General features: G+C 36.9%; 1 protein-coding gene across 3 annotated transcripts in view; it reads right to left on the bottom strand.

Moving 5' to 3' along the window:
- Positions 1 to 200: 200 nt before the first annotated feature.
- The window catches only part of MAEL (maelstrom spermatogenic transposon silencer), a 42,274-nt gene continuing 28,046 nt past the window's right edge, over positions 201 to 14,428 (bottom strand). For 2 of the 3 annotated variants that reach the window (XM_057728427.1, XM_057728426.1), the window contains 4 exons: positions 5,220 to 5,282; positions 4,326 to 4,458; positions 1,201 to 1,276; positions 201 to 732 (listed from right to left, as the gene is read on the bottom strand). In XM_057728427.1, the coding sequence (XP_057584410.1) occupies positions 545 to 732; positions 1,201 to 1,276; positions 4,326 to 4,458; positions 5,220 to 5,282 (460 nt within the window). In that variant the 3' untranslated portion in view covers positions 201 to 544. The remainder of the gene's footprint in view (positions 733 to 1,200; positions 1,277 to 4,325; positions 4,459 to 5,219; positions 5,283 to 14,428) is intronic. The other variant, XM_057728428.1, reaches the window with a different exon arrangement.

Genomic DNA, 14,428 nt, shown 5'->3' with positions numbered 1-14,428 from the left:
ATCTCCTTTTGGCTTCTCAACCTTCAAATGACTTTTGCCAAAGTCAGCATATTTCAAAGACTTTAAGTAGCAAAACTTTATTTTCGTTAAAGGCTAATTTTCTTCGATATCTGCAATGAAAATAGCTGCAGGTCTCAAGGGTACAGTTCCACATTTCCATAATGGAAAGAAATAGATTAAAACTATTTTAAAACCTTTCATAACAGATATTCAATACCTTTATTATGGAGAAAAGATATCAAAATATAACATTCCCAAAAGCACAACTCCGAAAATGCGAGTTTTATTCTTACAGGACTCAAAACTTTAATGGCATTCCCATAATACAGTTAGGAAGTAGAACAAGGCCTCAAGAAAAAAGCAAAAATGCCAAGATCTTCTCCAACCACAATTATTTTTAATCTATGAAACAGAATTTCCTTACAAATTAAGGAGTTTTTATGGTAGTTACATTTATCATTGATGTGATCTGTTCAATAAATGACTATAGTCAGAAGGGAAGATGGGCCTGTTATTTTTCCAGAAATTGAAAAAAGTAACATCATTAAGATAAGGAAGAGAAAGATTTGTACCCATCTTTCTGGGACACATAAGGTGAGAGTGAAGTCTCACAGTTGGAGAATTTGTGGATATTGCTGGAGGAATTGGAGATGCTCTCTAGTAAACGGGTAATCCCTCTTCCCCGAACACTGCTGTTTTGACCAGAAACTTTCACCCCAGATGGGTGGTTACCTAGAATATTAAAAATACAAGAAAAAAAATGTAGCAAAGTATTGACTACTGCAGGCCTTTTCACCAAGCCATGATCAAATGGATCATCAATAGCGGAGATAATCTTAAAGGCAAAAAGGCTGAACAAGAATATTCTTTTTAAGTCCTGGAAACCTTAATTGAAGTTCTTCAGGGACCACTTCATGTTACTAGCTTTTTTAAACTTTCCCATTTCCCCAAAGACACCCTCGCATCAAAACTACAGCTGCTACAAGAGCAACAGGTTTTATTTTAAATGCCCTGAACAAAATTCTGAAGAATAAGTTAAATTTTATCAGTCATACAAAAATCTACATATCTAAATTAAGTGCTTATGCCAAGTAAAACTCCCAATGCAACAAGATTCTCATATCCTAAAGCCAATTTAGAGCATCGTAAAATGACCCTAAACTCTTTGAAGTGCCTTCTTATTAAATATAAGACACTTACCAGTGGGTGTGTTCAATCTTTGTTCCTGATTAGAAGAGCTGAAATGAGAGAATCCTGGACTCTCAACCCTTAGCTTCTACAAGTAACAAAACAAAAAAAAAAACAAAAACAAACAGGGGAAAACGTATTTATTTTTTATTATTGGATCATCTACTTCAAGTTACTCTACTGCAAATTACTCTTTAAATACAAACTAACACCCACTTTTCCAATGTCTGACCAACTTTTGAAGACTACTGCTGTAAAGGGGAGCAGAAGGCAATCTTTGGGGGGGGGAATTACAGGGTCAGGAAAGGGCTTTTATTTTTAAGTATGAGATTATAGCATGTTTCCTGATAAGAATGACTCAGAACAGAGAAACCCTGATGATGCAGGAAAAAGTAGGAAATTATTAGAGCCGTGTCCTTAGGTAAGTAAGAGAATGAGATCTAGATCTAATATAGAAATAAAAGGAATGATCTTAGAAATACAGTTCATGCATTAAAGCAGATTATATGGTAGATACAATGGTAGGAATATGTGGAAAACCTCTTAATTGCTTCTGTTTTCTCAGAGGAGAGGATATGAGCATCAGCTAGAACAAGGATGAAAGAAGAGGTGATGGAAGTTTGAAGAGAAGGTGAGAAATAACTGTCTAGGAGAGTGGGAGAGTAACCAAACCAGAGAAATAGACAACTGCCAGGCAATGCTAAGGACTCACTTGAAATTGGTGGTGACGAATATTTAATAATACCAGGCATTATGGTAGTTTCTTTTCAGCCTCAGTTAGCTTCAAATGTGTAACAGAGTGGGTGAAGAGATGATTTAATCAGAGTTACTGTTTGTCAACCAAGTATGATGAATGAAGGGCCAATGGAGTTAATAGTGTAAGTGAGTGGAAATAATAGAGCAAGGAATCTAAGATAGGAAGGAAGGAGGTGAAGGGTGAGGTGGGGAGAGAAGGAGACACAAGGCTGCAGCACTGTCCATGTGTGAATGGTACCCCTAGAGTTGTGCAATGCAGTGAACCTGTGAAGGAGGGCATACAATGAATTGAAGGTCCCAGTAGAGATCAAAGAATTATTGGCACTGAGGTACCAGAGAAAGACAGTGGTAGTCAGAGAGTCGGATTCTTGAAATTTAGATTATGGGGAGATGCCACTGGGGCCTAGAATATGATCATGGGAGTGGATACTTGATGTATGGCAGGGGACAGGATCACTGGGAAAGGGCAAGTCAAGGAACTGAAATGCCAGACAGCTGGATTGGGAAGATCATCTATGGAGAAACTGAAATCAAGAATTCTGACAGGAATATTCTTTGATCTCCTGGCTCAGTGTTGCTCTAAGAATGAGGATGACCAACTAAGGGGCCTCTTGACTCCAAGAAGGGGTTATCAGGTACTACAGCCTGAATGGCATGTGATTCAAAGCCTAGGGATTTTAGGGGGAAGGTAGAAAGAAGTCTGGAGGCCACAAAATTAAGCAAGGACAACTACCTCAAATCTAAGCCCGTGATAAATGAGAAAAAAAAAATGTTGCCATTTAAGAGGGCTGACAGGGAAGTAGTATCTTTAGAGGACAGCCAAATTTTACATAGAACCAAGGAAGAAAACAGACCTCCCCAAGAGGAGGCTGAAGATAAGCGATTTTGCTGATAACTGAGGTTGAGAAGACCGACAAAGTTTTTCAGGAGTTGGGGAAGGCTGAAAAACAGAATCAGCCTAACAAGATGAGTTTGGGAGATGAGCAAGGATCTAGGTATCCTGAGCTTCCATAGTGACTGACGTGAACAATGAAAAGGGGGATAATGAGACTAATTCTGGTCGTCTCAACACAGATGGTAATGATGGGGCTAAGGCAGGGTTTCTCATCCTGGGTACTACTGACATGTAGCCTACTAAATAACACTCTGTACGTTGTCATGTGTTTAGCAGGCTTACTGGTATCTACCCACTAGATGCCAGTAGCACACCTCCCTCCGCCCCCAGTTGTGACAACCAAAAATGTCTCCAAGTGTTGCCAAATGTCCCCAAAGGACACAAAATAGGCCTTAGTGGAGAACCACTGGGCTAAGGGTTAACAGAGAGGAGAGAGGAAAGTCTTGCCCAGAGAATATATGGAGAGCCCTCTTTTTTTACTTCATAGAGTAAGACAGATTTCTTTGGCGTATACATTTCTATGAGTTTTAACAAATGAAGAGATCTGGTAAATCACCACTGCAATCAGGATACAGAGCCATCCTATCATCTCAAAAGCCTCTCTTGTGCTATCCCTTTACAGTCATACCCTCCCCCAACCCCTGGGAACCCCTGATATGCTCTTCATCATTATCATTCGCACTTTCAAGAATGTCATATAAGTGGAATCACACAGTACATAAACTTTGGAGACTGCTGCTTTTGCTAAGTATAAGTAATTTCTTTGAGATTGATCCTAACAGTTGTTTGTATCAATCGTTCATTCCATTTTGGGGTTCCCGTTTCAATATTTTAATAACTATTTAAAAATAATAACATTTATTATCTACCATGTTCTAAGTCAGTTCTTAGTACTTTCATATACCGCTGCATTTAATCCTACGATTACTAGCCCTTGTTATTCTTGTTCTACAGATAAGGAATCAGCACAGAAATTTCAAATAACTTGCAGAGAGTCATGCAGCCTAGATGCAGCAGAGCCTGAAGTGAAATTCAGGAATTCTAAATTCCTGAAGATTATGAGAGTCCATACTCTTGCTGTACTCTTAGTAGTATAGAGAGGCCTACTAAATAAGTAAACAGCAAGGAGGGAAGAGAGGTGGTAGGCAAATTAGCCTCTAATCAAATCCTGAATCAGGTCTTATATTTAAAATATCTACTTCAAAAATGTGTATTATGTAAGTTTTGTAATAAAAGTTTGGACGCATGTTTGTATAAAGACTAATGCCAATTTTAATTTTCTTTGTTAAGTATAGTGGGAAAATATACAAGGAAGGAAAAAGATTTTATGTAAGATCCAACTGGATTAAAAACTGACATCCCATGAAGGATCAAAAAAAATGTTTAAGAGAGAACAAAACAAAGGCCTGATCTTTAGCTATTGTGGACCAGGACCATACTGAGCAGGACATAAGAGACTAGCAGCCCCCAAAAGTCAGCTCCTTACCTGGTAACGTCCTGCATCCAATACAACCATTTTGGGTGTCACACTACTGCTGGCCTTGTAATCTTGGAGCGGTACATGAGCCTCTGTGAGCTGGATTCCAAAAAGAGTGGCCAGAGAATTACTGATGCAATACCTTTAAAAAGGAATTGAAAATGCTCATTATCAGAATCTTACTTCATTCTAAAAGTATTCACATTTTAAAAATTTCTAACAAAGAAAGCATGGGAGATATTGTTGTAAATTGGGAAAAAAGAAATTTAGAGATTTGGAGAAAAAAATAGGAGTAGGTAGCAGCACATATCATAAAACTGATAATTACTGGTAAGCAATATTTTGATTACCAAATAAAATTTCAGATTCATTATAAGGGAATGGGAATGAGGGTAAAGATTACCAGAATTCTCAAATACTTAAGGCAGGGATAGCCAATACCGGAAATAGGACTAAAACTCAGAAACACTTATTCATCCTCAGAACCAACTACCACCAGCTGTGTAAAGGGATCACCTGAGCTTCCAAAGATCTGAGGCTGCAGGTGCTTTCCCTACAAAATGAGGAGAAAAGGGTCTATGTTTTTTGAGCACCTTCACAAGGAAGCACTGTTCTCAATGTCAGTAGGGAATTTCATTTTCCTACAGGAATTCTAGAAGGAAAAATTTCAGTAAGTGCTTCTGAAGGGTCAGTCAAATTGCTCTGGTGGTAACTATACCAGACAAATAATGACATGGGCAGAATAATAAAAGTAACATGATGAAAAAGCCTTGTTTTAAAAGAGAATTGTGGAAATAGAGGTGAATAGTGATGCACCCTGATTGCCAAAGCAACAACAAGCAAAGCTGCAAAGAAGTCAATGCAGAATAGAGCATTAGGAAGAAACTTCTTTCTCCAACTTACGCAATTTTCTTGCAAACAGCTAAAGCACAGAAGAGAATATCATTTTCTTCATGCCACTTGCACCTGTACAAAAGAAGGACTTTAATATCCTGATCTAACTGAAGTAGCATTGCTTATGGGTTTTTATGTGCCAGATTTCTAGCTTACTGTCAAGTTTTTCTTAAATGATTTCAACTCTTATTCAAAGATTAAGGTTTCTAATTTAACATACAAAAAGCAGATTTTTTTAAAAACAAGTTTTTTATGTTACCTCCTTGATGCAAATTCATGATACATCGCAAACAACCAACTATGACAGATTTTACCTTGAAATAAAATGAGAGTTCTAAGACATATTAGTGACTATGGTTAACATACACTCATTGAACAAGCATTTACTGAGGACATACTATTTACCAGGCATGTTCTAGGCACTAGGGATACAGTATTGAATGAAACACAAACTTTTATGCACACAAAACATACTTTCTAATGGGGACGTCAGATCAAAAGATATGTAGGCATAACACATAGTAAGTTAGATGTTAAGTTCTAAGAAGGAAAAAAACAGGTGAAAGATGATATGAAATGCAAGAGAAGGGTGACATTTAGATAAGACAGGTAGAAAAGGTATCCATGAGAAGTGGATGCTGCAGTGAAGACCTCAGCAGGGGATGTTGCAGAGGAAATGACCAACAACACACTTTCATGATGAGAGACACTATAAATCTGTAAATATCTTTCCCTTGAGTGCATAAGTCATTCGAGATTCAGCACTACCTGCATAATAGAAAGCTTCCTTGACTTAGCAAAAATCATTTAAAAATTATAAACATGCTAAACGATAAGTGTAAAAAGTCCATTATCTGCACTTGTTATTTAACTGAATGGAAGACTATTCAAAAATAAGATTAAATATTTCCCACTGCTTTTCCAAAAAGTGATTCAATAAATATGATTCATAAAACTAACTCTAAAATGAAGCCTTAAGTTAAACTAAATCTAAGTCGAGGCACCAGTCCCACCAGGAAGCCTGCGCAAGACTCTTAGACCAGACTCCCCACCAGGGGGCAGACACCAGAAACAAGAGGAACTACAATCGTGCAGCCTGTGGAACTGCAAACACAGAAAATTAGACAAAATGAGACAGCAAGGAACAGATAAACAAGATAAAACCCCAGAAGAACAACTAAGTGACGTGAAAATAGGCAGTCTACCTGAAAAAGAATTCAGAGTAATGATAGTAAAGATGATCCAAGACCTCAGAAAAAGAATGGAGGCACAAGACCGAGAAGATACAAGAAATGTTTAATAAAGAGCTAGAAGATATAAATAACAGAGTTGAAAAATAACTGAAATGAAAAATACACTAGATGGAATCAATAGCAGAATAAATGAGGTAGAAGAATGGATAAGTGAGCTGGAAGACAGAATGGTGGAAATCACTGCTATGGAACAGGATAAAGAAAAAATAAAAAAGGAAGACAATTTAAGACAGTTGTCCCCAACCTTTCTGGCACCAGGAGCCAGCTTCATGGAAGACAATTTTTCCATGGAAGACAATTTTTCCATGGACGGGTGGGGGATGGTTCAGGTGGTAATGTGAGTGATGGGGGGGATGGTTCAGGCAGTAATGTGAGCAATGGGGAATGGCAGATGAAGCTTCACTAGCTTGCCTGCCATTGATTTCCTGCTATGCAGCCTGGTTCCTAATAGGCTGCAGATTGGAACTGGTCCATGGCCCAGGGTTTGGGGACCTCTGGTTTACGAGACCTCTGCAACAACATTAAATGCATCAACATTTACATTATAGGGGTCCAGAAGGAGAATAGAGAGAGAAAGGACCTGAGAAAACATTTGAAGAGATAATAATTGAAAATTTCCCTAACATGGGAAAGGAAACAGTCACCCAGTCCAGAAACTGCAAAGAGCCCCAAGCAGGATAAACCCAAGGAAGAACATGCCAAGACACATAGTAATCAAGCTGACAAAAATTAAAGACAAAAAGAAAATATTAAAAGCAACAAGGGAGACAACAACAAAAACAAACAACCCAATCAAAAAGTGGGCAGAAGAACTAAGAGACATTTCTCCAAAGAAATACAGATGGCCAACAGGCACAACAAAAGATGCTCAACATTGCTAATTACAGAAATGCAAATCAAAACTACAATGAGGTACCATCTCATGTCAGTCAGAATGGCCAAAATTAAAAAATCTATGAACAGTAAATGCTGGAGAGGGTGTGGAGAAAAGGGAACCTTCTTACACTGCTGGTGGGAATGTAAGTTCGTGTAGTCATGGTGGAAAACAGTATGGATGTTCCTCCTGGGCATATATCCACACAAAACTACAATTCAAAAAGATAAATACACTCCTACGTTCATAGCAGCACTATTTACAATAGGCAAGATGTGGAAACAACCTAAATGTCCATCAAGAGATGAATGGATAAAGAAAATATGGTACATATATACAATGGAATACGACACAGCAATAAAAAAGAACACAACAATGCCATTTGCAGCAAAATGAATGCAACTACAGATTATCATACTAAGTGAAGTAAGTCAGAAAGATAAAGGCAAATACTGTATGATATCACTTATATGTGGAATCTAAAATATGACACACAAAAAAACAAAAAAATATGATAAAATATGACACAAATGAACCTATGAAACAGAAAACAATAAACCAGGGATCTAGAGAATAGACTGGTGGTTGCCAAGGCAGAGGAGAGTTGGAGAGGGTAGGAGTGGGAGTTTGGGATTAGCAGATGCAAACTGGTATATATAGAATGGATAAACAAGGTCTTACTGCATAGCACAGGAAAGTATATTCAACATCCTGTGATAAGCCATAATGGAAAAGAATAGGAAAAAGAATACGTGTGTGTGTATGTTTGTGTGTGTATACACGTTTTATATATATACATATATATATATACATATACACATACATACATTATATATATATATAAAACCAAGTCACTGTGCTGTACACCAATCGACACAACACTGTAATTCAACTTTACTTCAATAAAAATTAAAATGCTTAAAAAAAAAGCAACAAGGGAAAAGCAAAGAAATCATACATACATACAAAGAAATCCCCATAAGGTTATACAAAGACATACAAAGAAACATACAAAGAAATAACATACAAAGAAATCCCCATAAGGTTATCAGCTGATTTTTCAGCAGAAACTCTGCAGGCCAGAAGGGAGTGGCAAGATATATGTAAAGTGATGAAAAGGAAAAGCCTACAACCAAGAATACTACCCAACAAGGCTCTCATTCAGATTTGACAGAGAAATCAAAAGCTTACAGACAAAAGCTGAGGGAATTCAGCACCACCAAGCATGCTTTACAATAAATGCTAAAGGAACTTCTCTAAGTGGAAAAGGAAAGGCCACAACTAGAAACAAGAAAATTATGAACAGGCAAGCTCTCCAGTAAAGGTAAACATACAGTAACGGTAGGAAATCATTCACAAACAAGTATGATATCAAAACCAGCAACTGTGGAAAAGAAGAGTACAAATGCAGAATATTGGAAATGCATCTGAAATTAAGAGACCACCAATTTGAAACAATGTTGTATATATACATACTGCTATTTCAAAACCTTATGGTAACCACAAACCAAAAATCTACAATAGGTATACACACAAAAAAGAAAAAGGAATCCAAACACAACACTAAAGATAGTCATCAAATCACAAAAGAACAAAAGAGGAGGGGAAGAAAAAAGATCTACAAAAACAAATTCAAAAAAACGAATGAAATGGCAATAAGAACATACATATCAGTCATTACCTTAAATATAAATGGATTAAATGCTCTAACCAAAAGATAGACTGGCTGAATGGATACAAAAACAAGACCTGTATATATGCTGTCTACAAAAGACCCACATCAGATCTAGGGACACATACAGACCGAAGGTGAAGGGATGGAAAAAGGTATTCCATGCAAATGGAAATCAAAAGAAAGCTGGAGTAGCAATACTCATATCAGACAAAATAGCCTTCAAAATAAAGACTGTTACAAGAGACAAAGAAAGACACTACATAATGATCAAGGGGTCAATCCAAGAAAAGATACAACAGAATTATAAATACATATGCACCCAATATGGGAATACCTCAATATATAAGGCAAATGCTAACAGCCACAAAAGATGAAATCGACAGTAACACAGTAATAGTGAGGGATTTTAACACTCCACTTACATCAATGGACAGATCATGCAGACAGAAAATCAACAAGGAAACACAGGCCTTAAATGTCACATTAGCTCATATGGATTTAACTGATATTTATAGAGCATTCCGTCCAAAAGCAGCAGAACATACATTCTTCTTAAGTGCACATGGAACATTCTCCAGGAGAGATCACATGTTGGGGCACAAAGCAAACTTGAGTAAAGTAAGAAAACTGAAATCACATCAAACATCTTTTCCAACCACAATGCTAGGAGATTAGAAATCAACTACAAGAAAAAAACTTTAAAAAACAAGAACACATGGAGACTAAACAATATGCCACTAAACTACCAATGGATTACTGAAGAAATCAAGGAGGAAGTAAAAAAAATACCTAGACACAAATAAGAACAAAAACAGGAAATCTAAAACCCATGGGATACAGCAAAAGCAGTTCTGAGAGCAAAGTTTATAGCAATACAATTTTACCTTAGGAAACAAGAAAAATCTCAACCAACCAACCTACACTTACACCTAAAGCAATGAGAGAAAGAAGAACAAACCAAACCCAAAGTCAGTAGAAGGAAAGGAATCATAAAGATCAGAGTAGAAATAGAGACAAAAAACAAACAAACCCAGAAAAGATAAATGAAACTAAAATCTACTTCTTTTAAAAGATAAAATTGATAAGCCTTTAGCCAGACTCATCAAGAAAAAGAGGGAGAGGGCTCAAATCAATATAGAAATGAAAAAGGAAAAGTTACAACAGACACCACAGAAATACAAAGGATAAGTGACTACTACAAGTAACTATATGCCAATAAAATGGACAACCAAAAAGAAATGGACAAATTCTTAGAAAGATAACAACCTTCCAATACTGAACCAGGAAGAAATAGAAAACATGCACAGACCAATCACAAGCACTGAAATTGAAACTGTGATTTAAAAACTGCCAACAGGACTTCTCGGGTGGCACAGTGATTGAGAATCCCCCTGACAATGCAGGAGACATGAGTTTGATCCCTCATCTGGGAAGATCCCACATGCTGCAGAGCAACAAAGCCTGTGTGCCACAAATACTGAGCCTGTGTGCCACAACTATTGAGCCCACGCACTGCAACTACTGAGTCCACATGTTGCAACTACTGAAACCCACATGCCTAGAGCCTGTGCTCCACAACAAGAGAAGCCACCACAATGAGAAACCTGTGCACTGCAACGAAGAGTCGCCTCTGCTTGCCACTACTAGAAAAAGCCTGTGCACAGCAACAAAGACCCAATGCAGCCAAAAGAAAAAAAACAACTGCAAACAAACAAAAGCCCAACACCAGATGGCTTCACAGGCAAATTCTAACAAACATTCAGAGAAGAGTTAACACCCACCCTTCTGAAACTCTTCCAAAAAACTGCAGAGGGAGGAACACTCCCAAACTCATTTGATGAGGCCACCATCACCCTGAGACGAAAATCAGACAAAGATACCACAAAAAAAGGGCAATTACAGGCCAATATTACTGATGAACATAGATGCAAAAATCCTCAAATTACTAGCAAGCTGAATCTAACAATACAGTAAAAGGATCATGATCAAAGGGGATTTATCCCAGGTATGCAAGGATTCTTCAGTTTCCACACATCAGTAAGTGTGATCCACTACAATAACAAATTGAAGAAAAACCATCTGATCATCCCAAGAGATGCAGAAAAAGCTTCTGTCAAAATTCAACACCCATCTATGATAAAAATTCTCCAGAAAGTGGGCATAGAGGGAAGATACCTCAACATAATAAAGGCCATATATGACAAACTCACAGCTAACATCATTCTCTAAGATCAGGACAAAACAAGGATGTCCACTGTCTCTCCTTTTATTCAGTGTGGATTTGGAAGTCCTAACCGTGGCAATCAGAGAAGAAAAAGAAAAGGAATCCAAATTGGAAAATAAGTAAAACTGTCACTATTTGCAGAGGACGTGATGCTATACAAAGAAAACCGTAAAGATGCTACCAGAAAATGACTAGACCTCATCAATGAATTCGGTAAAGTTGCAGGACACAAAATTAACACACAGAAATCTGTTGCATTTCTATATAATAACAATGAAAGATCAGAAAGAGAAATTACGGACACAATTCCATTTAGCATTGCATCAAAAAGAATAAAATACCTATGAATAAATCTACCTAAGAAGGCAAAAGACCATACTCCAAAAACTAAAACACTGATGAAAGAAATTAAAGATGACACAAACAGATGGAAAGATTTACCTACCATGTTCTTGGGTTGGAAGAATCAATATTGTCAAAATGACCACACTACACCAAGGTAGTCTACAGATTCAACACAATCCCTATCAAATTAACAATGGCATTGTTCACAGAACTAGAGAAAAAAAATCTTAAAATTTATATGGAGAAATGAAAGACCCCGAATAGCCAAAGCAATCTTGAGAAAGAAAACCGGAGCTGGAGGAATCAGACTCCCTGACTTCAGACTATACTACAGAGCTACAGTCATCAAAACAGTACAGTACTGGCACAAAGACAGACTTATAGATCAATGGAACAGGATAGAAAGCCCAGAAATAAACCCATGCACCCATTATCAATTAATCTATGACAAGGCAAGAATATAAAATGGAGAAAAGACAGTCTCTTCAGTAAGTGGTCCTGGGAAAACTGGACAGCTGCATGTAAAGGAATGAAATCAAAACATTCTCTAACACCATACACAGAAATAAACTCAAAACGTATTAAAGACCTCAATGTTAGACCAGATACCATGAAACTCTTAGAGGAAACACAGGCAGAACACTCTTTGACACAAGTTTTGGATTCACCCCCTAGGGTAATGAAAATAAAATCAAAAATAAACAAATCAGACCTAATTAAACTTAATTAAAGCTTTTGCACAAAAAGGAAACCATAAACAAAACAAAAAGATAACCCACAGAATGGGAGAAAATATTTGCAAATAAAGCAATTGACAAGGGATTAATCTCCAAAATATACAGTGTATGTAGCTCTCTGTCAAAAGTGCAAACAATCCAATTAAAAAATGAGCAGGACGATGATGGGTGATGCCTTAGAGGGTCAGGACAGGGAGAGTGGGAGGGAGTCTCAGGAGGGAGGGGATATGGGGATATATGTATAAATACAGCTGATTCACTTTGGTGTACCTCAAAAGCTGGTACAAGAGTGTAAAGCAATTATATTCCAATAAAGAGCTTAAAAAAAAGCTTAGATCTAAACTAAAAAAAAAAAAATATGAGCAGAAGATCTGAAAGACATTTCTCCAAAGAAGACCTACAGATGGCCAAAAAGCACATGAAAAGATGCTCAACATCATTAATTATCAGAGAATTGCAAATCAAAACTACAATAAGGTATCACTTCACACTGGTCAGAATTGCCATCATCAAAAAGTCTACAAACAATAAATAATGGAGAAGGTGTGGAGAAAAGGGAACCCTCCCACACTGTTGGAGGAGAGTATGGAGGTTCCTTAAAAAACTGACAATAGAGCTACCATATGATCCAGCAAACCCACTCCTGGGCATATATCCAGAGAAAACCATAATTCAAAAAGATACATGCACCCCCACGTTCACTAAAGCACTATTTCCAACAGCCACAACATGGAAGCAACCTAAATGTCCATCAACAGAAGAACTGGATAAAGAATAAGTGGTACATATATACAATGGAATATTACTCAGCCATGAAGAATGAAATAATGACGTTTGTAGCAACATGGATGGACCTAGAGATTATCATACTAAGTGAATAAGCCAGAAAAAAATGTGATACTGCTTATGTGTGGAATCTTAAAAAAAGGATACAAATGAACTTATTTACAAAAGAGAAACAGACTCACAGACTTAGAAAACAAACCTATCATTACCAAAAGGGAAAGGTGGGGGAGGGAATAAATTAGAAGGTTGGGATTAACATACACACAATACTATATACAGAATATATAATCCACAAGGACCTAATGTATAGCACAGGGAACTCTACTCAATACTCTGTAAGAACCTATATGGGAAATAGTATCTGAAAAAGAATAGATAGATATATGTATAACTAAATCACTTTGCTGTACACCTGAAACTAACTCAACTTTGTAAGTAAACTATACTCCAAAAAAAAAAAAAAAAAAAAAAAAACCGAAATCTAAGCTCTTACATGCCCATGCAAAATTAAGTAATTTTAAATTTCCAGTTAGTTTTACTCCTTGTCCAGAACTTAATCCCCAAGAGTATCTACTTCATATACACATTTTCCATTGGAGATATTTTAAATGAAAGCAATTAAAAAATTAACAATATATCCCTGCATTAAAACTAACTACAACAACAAAAATCCCCACAAAACCCTGGCTCCAGGGAAAAATGTCTCCAAATCTAGTTATACTATTAAAAATGACATTATTTTGATCGGTTTTTATTTATACTTATTGGTCTTCTTCCTCCAAATCATCCCAAAATATAAATGTATTTTCTAGTAAAGGATGATTCATTCTAAAAATCTATCAATTATCAGAACAGCTTTGTATATACTCTGTTATGCTATTAATACTCAGTATGCAACCTCAAATCTAGCTTCAACTTTAATGCATTTCCAATGTGTTTCTTTTATGAAATTTCACTCCAAAGTAATAAGATAAGGTCATAAGTGAGCATGCCTGCTAAGCTTGCGACTTACTCCCAAAGTTCCAACACCACCTCATTCACTAAAATAATGTGCAGCATACATAAAGGCCTTTCACACTCTTTTCCTCTTGATCTCCAAGATCTCAATGATCTCTTTCCCTCTTACTTCAGGGTTAAGTTTCCTCTCCTTTTCAAGGATAACCCTGCCTTTCCCTTTCTCAGGAACCACTGTCATCCGAGAGTTACACACGCTCTCTGCTCTACTCAAACTGACTCACTGTTTTTTCTTAAACAGTCTCTGTGCTTTCTTTCCCGAGTCACTGTTTAAGCCATTGTCTTCTCTTGGAAAGGTCCTCCTTTCAAC

Source organism: Hippopotamus amphibius, chromosome 3, assembly GCF_030028045.1.
Source record: "Hippopotamus amphibius kiboko isolate mHipAmp2 chromosome 3, mHipAmp2.hap2, whole genome shotgun sequence".
NCBI lineage: Eukaryota > Metazoa > Chordata > Mammalia > Artiodactyla > Hippopotamidae > Hippopotamus > Hippopotamus amphibius.
Note: the sequence above shows the minus strand (reverse complement) of the source record. Positions and strands in the feature narration are given on the sequence as shown.